We start from the raw sequence: 19,095 nt of genomic DNA, 5'->3' as shown, positions 1-19,095 counted from the left end.
ACTAGATCGGAGTTCTTGGCAGAGGCTGGGACTGCCAAGGTGGCTTTGTGGTTTAGAGGATCGTTCGAGGAGTTGAGTATTCAACTAGGTGGAGTTCTTGTTACCACGGTCAAGTTTAAGCGTGGCTTGAACTTGGTTTACGTCTTCAGGTGTTAGATGGAAGGCGGGTCTCAATCTACTGGCTCGAGAGGAGCGGCGGGGATTATGCTTTTGGTTTTCTCCTGGGTAGTGAATATTCGCCAAGGTTGAGATTGTTGGGGATGTGGCTCATATTCTGAGTGAAACACATGTACCGAGGAAAGCAACGTGAAGCAAAGGACCAAGAGAGAGATGCAGGGCGCAGTCATAAGGGCAAACCATCGACGATTTGGGGTAACCGTCGACGGTTTAGAGCAGTGCTTCAAAGGGTAATCTTCTCGGCCTTAAACCATCGACGGTTTGGCCAAAACTGTTGACAATTTCACTCACGAACATCATCAATTTTCAAATCCGTGGTCAATAGGTTGGGTTAATTAGGAGGATTTCCTCTAAGGGATTGCTACGAAAGTGTTTTAGATCAACTATAGGTCTTTTGTATGCATTAGATTGATATATAATCATTTTTATATAACCCTAGATGGGATTAAGGTTGGTGTAAGCTTTATTGATAATGAAAAATAGCTACTGCTCCCATGGACGTAGGCAAATTGTCGAACTACGTAAATTCTTGTGTTTTGATTGTTGCCTTCATTCATTCTCATTGTTGAGTGATTGTTAGGTTCATATAGTTCATCATCAAGTGCTTACTTGCTTATTCCATTAATTGTTTGTGAGAACTTGTGTGAGGTCTTCCGCTGCACACATTCAGCACCGACGATTGGTTTCTTAGGGTAGGTTGTTGAGAACAACATCCAGTATCAAACCCGAGTGATTGTTGGTGTGGTGAACAACAATGGGTTACAAATATTGATTATATACAACCCTATACGCACAGAAGACTTAGAATGCATCTAAAACACTTATGTAGCAAATCACGGAGGAAAATTTTCCAAATCTCCTAATCTACTGATCTCCCGATTCAAAATCCATGATCTGCGTCGAATAATACCGTCAACGGTTTCAGACAAACTGTCGACGATTTAATACCGAGGCCAATCCTAAATACTGAAATCGTCGACGGTTTCTTCCTACAGTCTCCTTTCTTGTTCTCTGCTTCACCATGCTTTCCCAGTGCATGCATTCCACTCAATATGAGCCACGTATCCAACATAACACTTTTCCGATAACCTTTAAAAAAAAAGGGTAAATTTTTCCTATTATAGTGTTGTTTAATCAATTTCCGGCGCATTTGATGGGTTTTACATGGTCTTACCAACATAGTGACATGGGGCTCGCCTAAAAATTTTTCATTGTATAGAACATGTCACTGTGCCTTGCGGCATATTGATTTTCCTACTCCAGAACCCGACTGGAAGCCAATTATAGTGGGATATCAGGGAATATGTGTGCTTGTTGTGGAGTTGGATTTGATTTCGTTGAAGTTGAATTGAGTTTTAAACGCTGATATGATTGAACCCACCATAATGCAAAAGCAAGCAAGCAAGCAGCTTCAGCCTGGGCCCTGGTGAGTAGACTTCAAACTCTCAGCTGCAAACTGCAATTGTGGAACATCAATACAAGTTGATCTTGCTTTGTTGCTCTTATTCTGGGAGTCCCGTGAAATTGTGAATAGCCTCTCTCTCTCTCTCTCTCTCTCTCTCTCTCTCTCTCTCTCTCGCTCAAGTTGGATGCAACACCTAAACAAGTTCTGTTTTGACTCACGAGATACACTTCAGAACTCCCACTTTTTGAATAGAAAGTATTGGCTTCCATTTCATCTACCAAAAGAAGCTTCTCTTCTTCTCCCCTCTCGTGATTTTCCTACACATTCACCCACATCCCCACCTGTGTATAAAAATCAAATGAAGTTCGTATATAAACCCCAAGCATTAACCAGCATAAGGATTGAATCCGGCACCATGGACAATAAAGAAATCTCGAGTTCGCAGCTTGGGGCTCATCTTGTGGATGTCCCTGAGGTCCTCCATGAAGAAGAAGAAGAAGAAGAAGAAGAAGGAATGAGCAGAATGGGGCATAAAGCAGGGAAGCATTTCCACAGACACCATAAGCTTCGAGATGCAAAGAGACCTCATAAGAGTTTCAGTCGCCAAGTCTCTCTAGAGACCGGCTTCTCAGTACTCAACGGGGAGTCTAGAGCTAAAGATGAAAGGAGGGTTCTTCGGAGAAGCGGACGGAGTTTGGGAGGCTTCAGTTCAGCTAGTAGAGTTGGCGTCGAAGACCGAAAGGGTGACTTCAATATGTTTAGAACGAAATCGGCAATTGGGAAGCAGAACTCCATGTTTCCTTTGAGGAAGGAGAGTGAGATGGACTTTCAGAGAGCTGAGGGCACTGGAAGGGTTGAGGAGTCGGATCATAGAAGTGTTCCTGCTGGAAGGTACTTTGCTGCTCTGAGAGGACCTGAACTGGATCAAGTCAAGGTACTGCAGCAGTGATATAAATTTGTTTCCTTAACCTGTAGTACTCTTTTTGTTAGCTTGCTCTCTCTTTCTCTCTCTCTCTCATTTTCTTTTTTCCTTTTTTCTCTTGGTGGATAAAACTGAACAAAGGAGAAAACCAACGATCCAACAACAGAAACAGAACACAATTTTGCAGAAGACCCAAGCAACAAACCCAATTGAAACCCAATAGTTTGATATAATATATTTCATCTTAAATTTACTCAATAATAAAAGGCCAATGATTTTTTTACTGGGAATAGACTCATGGTTCTCTCTCAAGCATGAAGATTGCTTTATGACCAAAAAACAGTCTACATAAAAATATTTGATTCATCCCACAGTCCTACCGATAATAACGCCATCAAAGAATAGGAAGAAGTGTTTTTGTCAGGTCTGCAGACATGCTCTATATATTCATGGAGGAAGGGCATCCACCATTTCACACCAACACGTATAAATGTGATATGGGCACTAACACACTCGTTACTGCTTGTATGGCTCAAAAAGATATCAACTTACATCAATCTACATTTTTTTTTCCCCAGGACACTGAGGACATACTCCTCCCCAAAGATGAAAAATGGCCCTTCCTGCTTCGATTCCCAATCGGTTGTTTTGGTATCTGTCTCGGCCTAAGCAGCCAAGCCATCTTATGGCGCACCCTCGCTACAAGCCCAGCCACCAAATTCCTCCACATTACCCCCTTCATAAACCTTGCCCTCTGGCTATTAGCCTTAGCAGTCCTCGTCGCTATCTCTGTGACCTATGCACTCAAATGCCTATTCTACTTTGAAGCTGTCAAAAGAGAATACTTGCACCCTGTCAGAGTTAATTTCTTCTTCGCTCCATGGGTTGTTTGCATGTTCCTAGCCATTGGTGCACCACCTGTTCTAGCACCCAAAACCCTTCACCCTGCCATTTGGTGCATTTTCATGGCACCCATATTCTTTCTTGAGCTCAAGATTTATGGACAATGGCTGTCTGGGGGGAAGAGGCGTCTCAGTAAGGTAGCAAACCCTTCTTCCCATCTCTCAGTTGTTGGGAATTTTGTGGGGGCGATTTTGGCAGCCAAGGTGGGGTGGCCGGAAGCTGCTAAATTCTTTTGGGCGGTTGGGTTTGCACACTACCTTGTTCTGTTTGTGACCTTGTATCAGAGATTGCCCACAAGTGAAGCATTGCCTAAAGAGCTACACCCTGTGTACTCCATGTTCATTGCAGCTCCCTCAGCTGCAAGCATAGCATGGGAAACCATTTATGGCGAATTTGATGGGTTGTCAAGGACTTGCTACTTCATTGCTTTGTTTCTCTACACTTCGCTAGTCGTCCGCATCAACTTTTTCAGGGGCTTTAGGTAAGCTTTTACTCTTTTAACCATCAAAACCACAAAAAGTTTCTCATCCTAGTGCCATTATTCTGCCCATGGGACTAAAATTGGTGACATGGTGAAAAATTTGCAAATACTGTCTGCCTTTTCTGCTATCCAACAGATGTTCTGTGTAGCTAGAATTCATTCATTTGAAAATTTAATGCTAGTTTTTCATTAAGTTGCTAGTTTAGATGTCTCAAACAATATATAATTCAAAGCCATTTGAAACGATCCTGAATAATTTTTGTCAATATACTTCCAATCCACTGCTCCTTGTTTTCTGCAAAATCATCATCGGATATTACCAGATTGCAATTTATTTGCAAAGGCAAATCACCACTCACTTTTTCTTTTTTAACTTTTAACAGGTTTTCAGTCGCATGGTGGTCTTACACCTTCCCAATGACAACAGCATCACTGGCCACCATCAAGTATGCAGAGCAGGTCCCTTCTGATCTGAGCAAAGGCCTTGCCCTACTCCTTTCATTCATGTCATCAACAATGGTTTCTGTTCTGTTAGTCTCAACCCTTCTCCATGCTTTTGTCTGGCGGACTCTGTTCCCAAATGATCTCGCCATCGCCATCACAACAAGAAGACATGGCAAGGAGAAGAAGTCCTACAAAAGAACTAACTACGACATCAGGCGTTGGGCAAAGCAGCCCCCTCTCTCTTTTGTTTCAGCCATAGCCACTCCCAGTTCAGCAAAGAGGAACGACAAAGAGTGAGACTACAGGTGGAAAGCCTTGCTTGTTCATACTGCTACAAGTATCTATCAACTTTGAAGCTACCTGTTAATTCAAGACTCTGAAGAGCCCATCCATGCATCTTTGCAGGCCGTTTGAGCATAACTTGCACATACACCATCGCAGGTGCATCAATCTTGCAGTGTCATTAGGCGTGCTCAACCTTGATGTGGTTGCTACAAAGTTAAAAACAAACATATTGTGGCATGGGGCAGATGCCATTCAAGTGAAAGGGGTGAAACAATCTAAAAATTGTAGTTGCAGGTGAAAAATAACTTAGGCCATCCTAATACTGTAGAATAAAGATTGTTGGAGTGACCTTAGGGATTGTGTATTTTTGTGTTCCCCTGTTGATGGGGTAGAACCACATATATAGGAGAAACAATCCCAATCCCTTGCCCAATTACAATGTTTTAGGTTGAGTTTAGTTGACAAAATATCTATTTTTAGGAATGAGATGAAATACAACAATTATTAAATAAAAAATTGTATAGAAATACAGTGATTTATAAATAAAAATAATAATAACACTCACGCCAAAATTTGTATTATTCCATTCAACATAAAATAAAAAATGGAAATCTGAGAATAGTTCTACCTCATCAAACCCATCTCCATTTATTTTATTTTTTTAAAATCACATTATTAGATGCTTTAGGAGTTTAACATAATTTTGTATAAAACACCAAATTCTTGTAATTCTATTATATAACTGCTCCATTATCAAGCAAAGACACCAATGCAAACCAAACAGCTTACGCTGGGCCACCGCTCCATCGAATGGACCGCATGACGTGCTCTCCAAGAACCTCAAAGATAAGTCTGTATTCCATGTCAAATCTACTTGCAATGTGTGCGAATCATGCATTCAACTCTGAAGCCCATTGATATTAAGGGGCAGAGGTGAAGGCAAAGTTTCGGACAGAAAGCCCTGCAGGCCTGAGATGGCCCTGATCCAACCTAACAATCCATCCTGCATTCTGAATCATATACGTTGGTTACGTTCATCGGGTTGTTCCTATCCAACTAAATCAAAGCAAGCACATTTTCTCCTCCCATGCCCATGAGCATAGGCTTTGAAGCCTAATCATATAAATCTTGACGTATGCTGTGCTTTTTCCTCTTGTTTGGTTGCTTTAAGATTGCATTTGACTTGGATTTCATTGTAAAAATACACTACAAGAAATAATGCAACAATAACAGCAAAAGTACCTGCTTCATTAGAACTGCTTTGGCAACCTGCTAGTTAAACTACAATAGGCTATACACTCGTGCTATTGCATTGTACACATTCTAATCGCAATTTCAGGTGGTCTTAAAAACACACAAAACAAAAAAAAAAAAAAAAAAAATAAAAAAAACAATAAAACTTGGGAAAAATCACTATGGAAGCAAAAGACATTAATGATTGTACAATGCCAGCCTTGTGACATTTTTATTGAGGAACAGATGGAGACAATAAATTGTAAGAAACTGTGGAGTTCCTGAAACATTATCATGCCTTCCCTTTTAGAACCTAAAAAAAAAAAAAACCCAAGATTTTTGGGGTAAGGTCTGGCCTTCCAGATTTCATATACAAGCAAAGGGGGTTTGACATCCTTTGATGAGTAACACAATCATTAGTGTGGTTAGTATTCTCTGTGAATCTTCCATTGGCAGAAAAATTCAGGGGGCTTTCGTGAACATTTTAAGAAAATTTGTCCTCAGCGGATCCCCATGCTCCTGTGGCAATTGAAGGTTGACCTCACTGAATTCATAGTGCCAAACGATACAGAATTTAGCAATATTTTCATTCAGTTCACATACCTGCTCACACCAATTTGGGCAGCAATTTGAGCGACCCTGCCATTGCTACTACATTGAACCTGCTTTCCTCCAAATATGGATGGTTTCTCTTTTACCAAATGTGTTGTCTACAAAAGGAATTCGTGAGATTACATGCAAGGTGCAGGAGGAAGGTCTAAATAAGTAACAATCAAGCCTCTCAGCAGAACAATAAAGAAATTAATGAAGATTAGAAGGGACTCATGCTTACCTCGATTTCTTGTTTTAGGAAACCCAATCTATTCTCTTTTGAGCCCTTGTGCCAAACAACAAAAAATTCAATAACACAAAACCATGATAAGCATACACTCTACAACAACAACAACAATAATAATAATTATAACCGACAAAAAAACAAACCAAAGCCGAAAAAAGAAGAACCTTCATGGGTTTGCAGGTAGGACGGGGCACTTTTAACTGAGATCCAGTATTTGGCTGGAGTTCGGATTGAATGGACAGCTAGCATTTAACCAAAAAGATAGGTGGATGAGTCTTCAAGAAAATATTGATTCAGAAAATAAACATATTACTAATATAAGGCCTAATCAAATAGTACAGTGGCATCAAAATTTGATGTACTCCACATCAAACTTATCTAAAATGAGGAGAGAAAGGATTACAATGGAACCCAACAGCTGTACTCTGAAAGCTTTACCTTATTGAAAAGTTCTGTTGGTGGATTAGGCTGACTCCTTTTTTCTGTATGAAAATTAAACTCCTACATCGAAACATACACATAATCATATATCTATTCAACAATCCTCCCAAAATTATGTAGTAGAAATTGGATACAATCCGTGGAATACCCTTGGTACTGTAGTTTCCCGCTTGCTATTTCTGAAAACACCAATATCTCCTTTGCTAGAAAATATCTGTGCATGGGAACAAGATAAAGAGGCCAGCATTTAGAAATTTCATAGGGTACATTTTTAAGAACATGATCAGTAATTATAATTTATTAATCATTGCCTTCTTGTTGAATGGACGAGCTCTAAATCTGGGTGTTAATTCACATCCATCCTTTTTTGGAGCATCCACAGTATTTGACCTAAGCAAAGTATGAGCATTTCCAATCAACAACTGTTGTCTCAATTAAAATAACAAACATTTAGTTGACTACTAAAACTAAAGCTTAACGCATCAAAGTTAGCTAACGACAATGGATTTTACTCTTCAGTTAATAATATTTGGTAAAAACTATATAATTGTAGCCATGTCAGCGATTGCAGCTGATGTAAGACTCCTTTAACACATTACCTTTTGGTGTCTCTATCTCCATTTTGTACACTAGCAATAGAACTATTAGCCTTGTGCAAACCCTGCAATGGCAAAGCTTAGCTTTCCAAATCATAACATAAAGCATTAGATCAAGAGAAAGTAAAACTGTTAATCATATATTTTAAACCACATATTGGCTTTTGTTACCCGTTTAGTTCTTGGGCATAAGGATTGTTGATAGTTCTACTTGTGAGTTTGTCCCATTTTGAAAATTTTGAGTGAATGATGGGTGCTTATATGTATACTTGGGCCCAAGACCTAATGGCTTAAACTTTTGGATCAAGTTAGTACTTACCCATGTATATCAAGCTCGTAAAAAGACACCCAATTCCAACAAGTGGTATCAAAGACGATAGTTCGCACTCTAGGCTAGCGACATTATAAAAATTGATGTGTAAAGCTAATTCCCTTGACATATTAATAGTTAAAGGACCAAGTGCATGGCCAAGACCAATAAAGATCATCTAAGTTGGGCAAATGGATCCAAATAGGGTCAAGAATTCCGAGGCATATAAGGCACAGAGGTAAGGCCCACTTGAGCAATTGTTGGAGAATTTGGCTTGCCCTCACAAGGGAGAAGGTTTCTGCTCAAGAGGGAGACGATTCCAATTGGGCTCAAATATTCCGACATGTGTTCTTGTGGATGCAGACTCGTGGAAGAGTAGTAGATCCTAGTTGAGTAATGGATTCTAGTTGATTGCATGACAAATGGCTTCCATTCAAAGGGGAGTGGTTGAAACTAACAAATTAATTGTTGGGAAATCCGCTTGTGAGTTTGTCCCACATTGGAAAATTTTAAGTGAGCAATGGATGCTTATATGCATGCTTGGGCCCAAGACCAAATGACCTAATCTTTTGGGTCAAGTTAATGTTTACCCATGTAAATCAAGCTCGTACGAAAATTCCCCCAATTCTAACAGTGACAATACAAATCAGTGAAATAAGACCATTTTGTGTTAGAATATGACACTTATAAATCTAAAAAGCCTAATGAATAACCTTGTCAAAATTATTGCAGTGAAATGAGGATGACAAAACAGCAGAAGTATGTTGCATAGCCCTCTCTGATGTCCTCAGGTGAAATGCCTAAGTGACAAGCAACATGAAGAAGGGAAACATAAGTTGCAAATAGCATGCCAGAACTTGTTTTATCCATTATGCTCATAGAAAGAGTAATGTGGGGACAAGCAAGAAACAAAGTTCCAAGTATTCACTTGAAATTCAGGCAACCGTCGAGTGCCCTTTTGGGGGGACAGCAAAGAAGGGGCCTCTAAAATCTGCAGATTACAAATATAAAATAAGAGGGGATGGAAAGATGGAACAATTTAAGTATCTATTAAAAAAATCTATCTAAATTTACTTACTTTTCTGTTCAGTGGGCGTGCTTTGAAAACATGTGCAATTCTGCGTTCTTGTTCTACACCATTCTTGGCCCTGAAATTTAAAAAATATTATGTGTAGTTGCTGCCTGTCGGACAAATCATGCTTTCTATGCTGAAATATAATTCAAATATTAATGGAAATCTGTCAACATGAAAGACCTTTGTGCCCTATGCGCTGTTTCAAGGTCAGGCTCTCTTGGAATAGTCAGCTTCATTTTAGCAAGCACAGAATTTCCATCAAAATTTCCATCCTGCAAGACATCCAAAAATAATCTTCACTTCAAATGGGCGGCAACATCTCACAGAGTTATTTCACTATGCAATAGTCAAACCACAACCACCACCACCACCCCCCTCCTCCCCACCACACCCCCCAAATAAAGAAAGAAAGATCACCACCAATGATTAGAATGGAATTAGACCAAATAACATTAACATTTGAAAACAAAAAATTTTGCATGAACCCATAAACTGATGAATACAAAATCATCCCTGAAAATTCCATGATGTATGGATCTGTTCAAATTTAGCAACTTTTAGACACTTCCCAGTACAGATTGATTCAAAAGACAAGTATATCAAATCTAAAATAGCAACATGCTGTTAAATTTTACATAATTAATGATGCCAAAATGTTAAACATGCTTTTACCCTATAGAACACCCAAAGCAAAGATCTCTCATAGGAAGAATAAACTTTTAATAGTAGCATATTTTAATTAGTGTAATCAACACTGACATGAGTACTAACCATTTCAAAATTCAGATGGAAGTCGTTGGGTGTGTAATATTCCCTTTTTGGGCACAATTTTTTAGCATTACTTTGGGGGCTCTCAGAAATTTCTGGTAAATCACCAACAAATTCCTGACATATGGCTGGTGAATCGCTAGGTGGCAACAAGGCTCCTTGATCAGAATGAAAAAATAGTGGGAACCCTTGATGATCATGCCCGTTGTGAAGCACGGAAGAAACACATGGAAAGCGATAATGGGAGAGATGGTTATCAAGCATAAAGAAAGTGGAGAATATGCTAAATAAAAGTTCAAAGGGAGAAGTATAAAGGAGAGAAGACAATCAAAGAGAAGCAACTTGGCCAAAAACAGATCTCTGGTCCCAAACCTCTCTTATTCATATGAATAGGAGTAGATTGGTAGAGTAACTAGGCCATAGCAGTTAGTGTAGTTTGTAGTAGTGGATTGTTCATTCAAGGTTTCATTTGAGCACAAATCCTTTTATGTTTGTGTTTGCACTGTTGTAATGGTAAATTGTTTTAATCTAACTTGATTCTATCCAATTTTTATTAGTCTATGTGGCTGCAAGTTGGAAAGTCCTTGAGCCACCACCAGACCCACTTTTCATCCATGTAGACATCCAACACACATGCACACTATAGAACATCATTCAACCTCACATGTAGGTTGAGTGGGCAAAGATTACACTTGCGAACAAACAAATATAAAGATCAACCAATGCACTAATCATCAGCATTCCTAGATATATCATAGTTTTCTAAGTTTATTTTGGTAGTTTTTGGAGCATGGATTTCACGGCTTGGAGTTGGATTTGCGTAGATCTGGAGAAACTCAATACAATTTTATGCTATGCTTTGTCTAAGACTTGAATTCCGTGCTACCAAATGCAGGGTTTGAATTCTTTTTAGATTAAAAATTGGAATGTCTGAGGCAAAAAATAAGTGCAATATGCAAGATAGAAGAATTCATTAATCAGCAATGCATGCAGAGAACAAAGTCACATATAGTTGAAGGTCAAGCTGGTGCTTCTCACAGCAGGTAACATACCTTCTTAGGTGTCTTGTGGACCAAATAAATTTGCTGCTTTGTATCAGCAACCTGTTACACAGAAAAATAGGCATTCTTTTGATTTATGAATCAAACATCAGTATATTAAACAAAGTTTTCTTTTTTTCATTTCTAGCACAAATTTAGAATGCAAACAATTTAATTTAGTGAAAGCAGGATATATTCATGGTTTAAATAACAATAACAGGTAATGGACACCGCGTCCACGAATTCATTTTCATTAGCAAACTTTTTAAAAATATATAGATTCACACGTTTTGATCCCATAAATCATAACCCTACATAATAATGAATTAAATGATTTCTAGTAAATTTTAATCACTTTAAATATAACATATACTACAAGTATTGGATGTCATCTTGGTTGCTTCAGTTACTATTGGTAAGAAGAAGCAAGCATTTGCTACTTTTCACTACTTTATTGATTATAGGTGAAATTCAAACTAAGAAATCATAAATATAAAGAAATATAAACTATAGAATGTCATCTTTTGTACTCTTTTAAGCTTTAATTTTTAATGAAAATTTTGTTATCCAAAAAATAAAATATAGAATGTTCGTATGCTAAAACAAGAACAAAAATGCATACAATAGAACGCATTTTAGTCTCCAAACTAGGTGTAAGAAGAACAGGAAAAAATATTGAAAGAACCTAGAATATGAACACATGTAATTAAAAAAATGCACATTAAAAATCACTAAATAAACAAACCAGCTTCAAATTGAGTTCCTAAGCTTCAATAAAGGAAAAAGAGAGGGGAAAATGCAAAAAAAAGACTCAAAAACCTGTTTTAGTCATTCACAGCCAGTCTGACACAGTGCCACCCATAATGGCCGTTACGGAAGCATAACAGACCGAAATAGACACTATGGTTGTCAATCAGATTACCTCCAAGATATCGTCCCTTAACAGTCTTGGAAGCCATTAATACCGTTATGTAACACCCGTACCTACCATTACGCACCAATTTTTAATCATTATGGACCAATTTTTAAAGCTATGGGATATATGCTTCACACACAGCACTTCACTGACTGGATTGTACTTCAAAGAAGATGCCAAAAACATTGAAGGCAGGTTATCACTCCTGAAACATAAGTTATAGTCTCAGTGCTGAAATAGAGCTCCTGTTTAGAACAGAACTGAGGAGATGATTTTAAAATGCTAGTCATCAAATGCTGCTAGTTTAGCTTTCTACAATGTCTCTCATGTACTTGAAAACTAATAATAAATTACATTAACAAGAACAAACATATGATAATATGAGAAATTCCAACAACAGGGGTTCACGAAGCAACTGATGGTCAGTCTCTGAACAGTGGATGATTGGTGACACTAAAACCACCCCACCTCTAAAGATGCCTATTTAAGTATGTCCATTATTAAAGAATGGAAATATTTTAATGAAATCAAATAATTTTCATTACAAGATCACCAAAAATATGCAATCTAGATAATCAAATGACAGAATAACAAATAGTAGACCTTACGCAAGTGACCACCCTCTAGCTTTTGTCTCTTGGCGGCTTGAATTTCAATCCCAGACGAATTATTTAAGATTCTCTCGTTACTATTCACTGATAGTGTTGGAAACCTAACAATCAACATAATCAAATGATTAATAAAATAAGTATGATCAAAGGTGAGAAGGCTTGTGATTTTGGTCAGTTGCATGTTTTATAAATTACTGAAAAGTATAGTTGTACAAAATGCCAAGATTACTCCTTTTTTGCAAAGGGTTTGGTTTCATGATAACATTATAAGAATTGAATCCCTAATCTCCTACATAGTCCCCACTCATGCTGTGACTATAACATTGTACTGCATAGGATTTAGCATCAAGATTACTTGATGCACCTGAAAAACTTATTTGAACATAACAACTGTATTCTAGATTTCTAGGTGGGACAGGACATAGACCATCCAATTTGAGGGCTGCTCACACCAATGTCCTGAAGAAATGCATAAGAAATAAATTACATGTCATAAGAATTGCCAAAGTGAATCAGAAACAAAATGCCAGTTTTTTGTGTAATAAAATAAAACAAAATAAAGTTATGCATGAGAACAATTCTTTATGTCCAGTGAGAAATTCACTGTCATCATGTGAACACCAGATGGCATAAACCCAAGCTAAATAAGATAACTGAACTCTATTCATGAATCACCTGGAATCACTGGCCAGACAAGGTGGATTTTGCTTGGCCAAATAGCTTGCCGTGGGTTTCATCAATGTCGAACTCCTTGGAAAACGTGGCTTGACAGCTGCCCTTGCTTTAGATTTTGGATTATCTTTGACAATATGGTCATAAAATACCAGTTCTAAAACCAACAAATAAAGCATATCATGTTAGAGAAAATGAGAATGGAAATTAAGAAAATAAGCACATAGAGGACTGTAAACATCCCCCTCCCAAACCAGCTCAGGGAGAGGAACAGTGTGGAGAATTGCTGCCATTGTACTAAAAAGCAGTGGGTTGTTAAATTTTCAGACCTCTGGCCTTGGCAACACCATCCCAGCACAAGAAACAGTATTAATAATCAACAATGAAGTAAATGAAACACCTGTGGGTAATTCCTGTTGTTGATTCTGATCTTTTGGCACATTGCCACTTTCTAAGTTGGTGACAATTCGTCCAGCCAATCCTTCACAGCCTAGAAACATAATACAGTGCTGTTAATGTAATAGTTTTAGTCTGAATCTACCCCCCAGGAAATATGTGTTCTTGCAACCTACAATGGCAACCTAGCTGCAATGTCGTACTGCATGCAGGAACATAATACCTTTACCATTCCAACAATTGTTTCATAACTCAATTCTTCACTATTCCAACATTTTTCTTGCTTGCTATTACAAACACATTAACATGCTTATCATGGTTTTTAAATAGTGGTAGCGGGTAGGATGGTGTAATGTAATGGGTGTAGGGGGAAACAGGAGTAACACATGTTTGATAATGGGAAGCAGGTGTAACAGCTGTGAATTTTTTTCAAGCATGCATGATCTTATATATATTAGTTTATTTGGATGTTATAAGCTCTCAGCCCTTTCTTTTAAAAAAAAAAGTGTATTTTGGATCTTTTAGCATAACTTATTAATGTTGTTTAGTATGAGCAATAAATTTTACATTTGTTTCAAACTGCTATTAACAAACAAAATTACTTTTTTTTTTTTCACTTTTCATTAATCAGATGTGATAAATTAATTAATAAAATAAAATACATTACACTCCATTAATCTATTAGGTACATAAAACATAGAAACTAAACAATAAATTAAACAAGTTTTATCCGGGGCTGCTATGTGGGTGGCTACCAGCTCTTTTAAAAAAAACAAAAACAAAAACAAAAAAAAATTAAACAAATTCTATTATTTTATTTGTTTAAGTAACAAAAATCTTATAAACTTAGACTAATGAGTTATATCTTATAACTACAACCTAAGCTTTAAAATTATAATACATAAATTTATAAAATTTAATCATTTAATAAATAAAGTACTAACAAATTGAACATGACAAAAAATAGAGAGAGAAGAGGTTTGAAGGGCATTTGATGTTGAAAAATATAGAAAAGATATATCAAATTATTAATATTATCAAAATAAATATTTTTTTGACAAAATAGTTTGCATATCAAATTGTTAATTAATGCATCTCTTGTCAATATGAACCTCATTATAAACTTCTCCACTCCTCTTCATATAATTTGTTGAGAGTGACCTATGAAAGGGGGAAAAGGAAAATAAAAATAAATAGTAAAAAATGAAAATTTAGTAACAATAGCAGTAATGTAATGGTCGTAGGTGGTAGCCCATTATGTAACAGTAGCAGTCAACAGCCACAAAGGCTGTGAATTTTTAGCAGTGTGTAGCAGTAATTAGAACCCAAAAACCATTGAATAACGGTTGCGATGACTATTTATAACAATGAGGTCTACATGTGGATCACATTAGTTTTTCACTGTTAATCAGCTACTTGTAAATATCATTAGCTTTTTAAAACTTTAATTTTCGGGACGTAAAAAGTCCCTTTGACATCTCTTCATCTGCAAAGAATTTTCAATGTGAAAATGGAAAGACAAAGGGCTTATCTTTGAATAGGAAAAAGAGGAGATCTACAGGGTCCCAAATGAATTGGCTTATTCGAAAAAAAGCTTTGTTCTTTGGAAGATCCATCTCATACCAAAATAATTTAAATTGGCAAAAAAGGATTCAATGTAGCCAACCCCACCAAGTAAAATTTAAGGCTTAGTTTGTTGTTGTTGCTGTTGTTGTTTCAATACTTTAATATAATGGTTAAATTAGAAGTCTAATACAAAATTAAGTAAAAAATTTGTTGGTTATATTAGAAGTATAATCCAAAACTAAGTTAAAATTAGAAACCTAATCCAAAATTAAGTAAAAATTTTGTTTACATCATCCAACTGATTCGATTTTTTTCAAACATTTAATGAACCTCCACGGAACTTATGTGCTCCAAATCCAAAGCACAAGATTTGGCATAAAATCCCATGGACAATGAATTCAATGATGGAATGAAACGCGCTGTTGTGATGATAGTGTGGGGCGATGGCACCATGACAGTGGTGGACAAGGATGTGGTAGTGGTGGTTTGATCGTGGTGGTGGCAGCAACGATGGTACTTAAGTATCAGCAATAGGTCTCACGAAGGTAATAGTAGTGGTGGCACAAGTGGGACAACATTAGCGTATGTCGATAAGTGGATATAATTAAGGCAATGTCAGTATTAATACAGGTGACATTGGATAAGTATGAGGGAATTATTAGAGGTGAAAGTGGTGCAGTGGACAGCAAAAACCTTTTTGATCATTATTGCTTCATTTGCATGTCTTTGCAGAAAAAAAAAATAAAGGGTAAACATGAATAAAAGAAATAAACTTGTATCAACAAAATTGAAAGAAAAACATTTGTATTCCTTCCTCAAGGTATAGGTGACAGTGAAGTTCAATGTGCTTTCTGCCTAAAATTTTGGCAGACACTAGTATACACTAATGGCAAGAATCATACAAATTCCCAGTTGTATCAACTTTGAAAAGGAAATCCAAGGCCAAGATATTCTATGAAAATATAATATTTTTAATTTCATTAAAAGATATGGGGAATGATAAATCGAAAGTGCCAGAAATAATACCTTCTAGGCCCGGGCAATCACCATTTATCAAGTCCATGCTATCCACACCTTTAAATTTTGGAGAAACGTTAACATTTTCCAGTATAATTTCCTCCCTTGAAACCAATTTCGCTACAAAAGCTGAAACAGAGAACATAAAATCAAATTTTAAAATAATAATAATAAGATCCCATCGTGTACAAAAATGAAGTGAAAGTTTAAACAATATCTAGCATTAAACATCAGATGGTAAATGACATTGCAGGGGCCTACAAATCAAAAGTACCTACTATCTAGCACAGGCATCTTCCGCCGAGAAAATGACGACACCGACCAAGAACTTATTAATGCTCTTATGATTTAAAAACAAGAAGCCTATCGCATTATTTGCTTGACACTCTTTTTTTCAGTCGAGCAAAGCTGAAAAATGTATTTCACCAAGCAATGCCAAGCTCAGTAAACGAATCATTAGGCAAAAAAACATTCAAGTTTCTCTTCACGCAAGAAGAGTCCCTAAAGAAGAAAAAAAATGCACGTACGCATAAAAACAAAAAGGAAACCCCAGATTCCAAAAAATGGGAATGGAGAAACGCTAGGGTTTCACTTCGAGATGCTTACGCGAAGGTGGATAGCTGGGGGCGGACTGGAACCAAAGCTGAGCATCGCGAGCCTCAGCGAAAGATTCCTCGCGAGTAAAATCGAAGAACCGAGGGGCATCGAACTCGTACTCGAGATCGATTTCAAAAGCCACGAACACCTCTATAACGTCATCGGTCATTTCTTCATCCATCCCTTCCGGTGACTTCAACTCCCTTGTGCTCTGCAGAACCTCAACCCCAGTGCCAGGTGAAGAGAACAAGATGAAAATTTCTTCTCTCTTTCTCCCTCTAGAATCTCAGGTGAACGAAGCTTGAAAAGCTCTCAAGAATGAGAATGCGATTTCTCAGAGAGAGAACGGCACAGATTTCGTTGGACTTCAGTGACCAACAGTAGCATGAGAAAGGCTAGAGAGTAGGGAAGTTGTTTTTTTTTTTTTTTTTTTTTTTTGTATATATTGCGCCGAGATTTGTTAAAGATCCGAAATTTTGAATTATACCCGAAAAACTATTAAAATACTCTGACAGATATAGTAAATTTAATCTTCATGTCGGATATGCCCCTGGCCTTTTAATTTACGTGGAAGGGTCATAGAGAAAAAGAAAACGGGTATTGTTGTCATTCTAAAAAATACTAAGATGCACACCCTCCCTGCATTAAATGATAATTTACCCTTCAACTTTTTAACATTTAAGTAAAAAATAAAATAAAATAAAACGGACAAAAAATTTAGGAGTAAATTAATCATTTAATATAAAAAAATAAATATATAATGTTAATTTTTTAAAAAAATATATTTTTTGAACCAATAGCATAATGGGTATGTGTGACAACAAGTGAATAAAGAAAAAAAATTGTTGAAATCGTTTAACCACCATTTTCTATTGCTATGTGAGTTTAAAATAGTCGTTATCACATATAATATTATTTTTTTTAGAGTTTCAATAAAGCATTTTAAATATAATATTTTTCTTAATAAATCAAATTTTAAAATAAAAAATTGTAATTTTTTTTTGAGTTTAGCATTAATTAATTTTTTGGTTTTTGAATAACCTCCAAAAGAAATTAATTTAAATTAATGGATATTAATTCATCTTTACTTCTACTATTTTGTACGTAAAAAAAAAATTCTTTACTTTTATAATTGATTGCTAGCAACGTCATTTTTCTAGAATTCCTTTTACGCAACGATAATTCCTTTACTTTCAAAAATTAATATCATCATTTTATGAAACTTATTTTTAGAAAATAGAAAAACTAATACATTTGGTATGATATTTTTTTTTTAAAACATTTGGCCTTAATCTTTACATGTACAAATGTGGAACTAAAATACAATCTTTGTCGTGTAAAAGAAAAGACAAAAACTCAATTTGTTGTCATATAAAATATGTAATAAATTTCCTCGCACCTAAAATTTTTTTACAATTATGAGGCAATATGACGAGAAGATTTCTAAATATTAAGTTATACCTAAATAGATGTATGGGGTGTGTTAGTTGCAATAAATTTTGAGTTCTTTTTAAAAAAATGTTATTACAATTAAATATTTCTCTAAATAATACACTTTCGAAAATATTTTCCAATATACTTCTTCAAAAATTTAGTTGTCAAGCCACACCTCTAAAATTAAAAATTGATTCTAAACTTAAACTAATATTGTGTTTTTTTAGTTTTACATTAATAATTTTTAATATTATTGGCACTTTGCATTATATTTAAAAAAAAAAAAAAAAACTCTTGTTTATAGGAATAGCAAAACGAGTTGAAATTTGACAAGTGACCCGCCCGTTTAAACCGGGTATCAATTTAATAGAAGCTTACTCATTTATAAATTGATCAATTCGGGTCCGATCCGTTTATTAAACGAATTAGACAAGTTTGAGTCGAGTCACCCATCAAGTGACCTGTTTAAAAAGTAAATGAATGTGTGTTTTTAATATATATATATATATATATATATGTCATTTTATATTAAATGTTTAAAATTTTTTAAAATAAATAAATTATATTTATTAAACGGGTATCTCATTTATTAAACGGACGAGTTTGAATTTGCATAGTAGTCACCCGTTAATAAATGGGTCAATTCGAACCTGAACATATTTAACCCAACTTGTTTATAACCACGCCTGAAAACTCATTTTTCAACCCCCACTCGTCTATGGATATAATTAATTTGAGGCATTAAAAGACAGAGGGGTAGTGAATGTCATCAACTGATTTTTTAAAAATGGGAGGGGTAAGATCGTCATCTCATAGAAGCAATGGAGTCCCCCCTGTTCTTTGACAGCCGGCAGACTTATGGGAGGTGGAGTTCGTTTCGGGTGGCGAAAATGCTGTCTGCGGGGAGAACTAAAATTTCGGCGCGTCTCGGAATTACCCCTGATTTTTCATTGAATTGCGATGTGTTC

At 36.2% G+C, this 19,095-nt stretch overlaps 2 protein-coding genes across 5 annotated transcripts; one reads left to right on the top strand and one right to left on the bottom strand.

Moving 5' to 3' along the window:
- Window positions 1-1,692: 1,692 nt before the first annotated feature.
- Window positions 1,693-5,050, top strand: LOC131164073 (guard cell S-type anion channel SLAC1). The gene is made up of 3 exons (XM_058121024.1): window positions 1,693-2,516; window positions 3,083-3,888; window positions 4,272-5,050. The coding sequence occupies exons 1-3, from the start codon at window positions 1,767-1,769 to the stop codon at window positions 4,627-4,629; spliced, it is 1,914 nt and encodes a 637-aa protein (XP_057977007.1). The 5' UTR covers window positions 1,693-1,766; the 3' UTR covers window positions 4,630-5,050.
- Window positions 5,051-6,023: 973 nt separating this feature from the next.
- Window positions 6,024-17,080, bottom strand: LOC131164074 (protein TPX2). 4 transcript variants are annotated; one of them, XR_009139202.1, is made up of 18 exons: window positions 16,703-17,080; window positions 16,106-16,225; window positions 13,518-13,607; window positions 13,121-13,274; window positions 12,438-12,546; window positions 10,931-10,981; window positions 9,291-9,382; window positions 9,114-9,183; window positions 8,964-9,026; window positions 8,749-8,835; window positions 7,729-7,790; window positions 7,441-7,519; window positions 7,278-7,343; window positions 7,127-7,189; window positions 6,853-6,930; window positions 6,683-6,717; window positions 6,454-6,560; window positions 6,024-6,369 (listed from the first exon to the last, which is right to left on the bottom strand). XR_009139202.1 is itself a non-coding variant. In XM_058121025.1 (18 exons), the coding sequence occupies exons 1-18, from the start codon at window positions 16,872-16,874 to the stop codon at window positions 6,351-6,353; spliced, it is 1,527 nt and encodes a 508-aa protein (XP_057977008.1). In that variant the 5' UTR covers window positions 16,875-17,077; the 3' UTR covers window positions 6,024-6,350. The 4 variants fall into 4 exon arrangements, 3 of the variants coding, with proteins under 3 accessions (XP_057977008.1, XP_057977012.1, XP_057977009.1); XM_058121025.1 differs by having other exon boundaries at window positions 6,683-6,727; window positions 16,703-17,077; XM_058121029.1 differs by lacking the exon at window positions 16,703-17,080 and adding an exon at window positions 16,371-16,435 and having other exon boundaries at window positions 6,683-6,727.
- Between the last annotated feature and the right edge of the window lie 2,015 nt (window positions 17,081-19,095).

Source organism: Malania oleifera, chromosome 9 (genome assembly GCF_029873635.1).
Source record: "Malania oleifera isolate guangnan ecotype guangnan chromosome 9, ASM2987363v1, whole genome shotgun sequence".
In the NCBI taxonomy this organism is placed as follows: domain Eukaryota; kingdom Viridiplantae; phylum Streptophyta; class Magnoliopsida; order Santalales; family Ximeniaceae; genus Malania; species Malania oleifera.
The sequence above is the reverse complement of the archived record's forward strand: the minus strand, read 5'-3'. Positions and strand labels throughout refer to the sequence as shown.

Coding starts and splice junctions, on each gene's coding strand:
- LOC131164074 (XM_058121025.1), bottom strand. CDS start 16,874: ATGGATGAAGAAATGACCGATGACGTTATAGAGGTGTTCGTGGCTTTT. Junction 13,608..16,105: donor TGATTGCCCGGGCCTAGAAG/GTATTATTTCTG, acceptor TTATGTTTCTAG/GCTGTGAAGGATTGGCTGGA. Junction 9,383..10,930: donor TCCACAAGACACCTAAGAAG/GTATGTTACCTG, acceptor GATGTCTTGCAG/GATGGAAATTTTGATGGAAA.
- LOC131164073 (XM_058121024.1), top strand. CDS start 1,767: ATGCAACACCTAAACAAGTTCTGTTTTGACTCACGAGATACACTTCAG. Junction 2,517..3,082: donor CTGAACTGGATCAAGTCAAG/GTACTGCAGCAG, acceptor TTTTTTCCCCAG/GACACTGAGGACATACTCCT. Junction 3,889..4,271: donor AACTTTTTCAGGGGCTTTAG/GTAAGCTTTTAC, acceptor AACTTTTAACAG/GTTTTCAGTCGCATGGTGGT.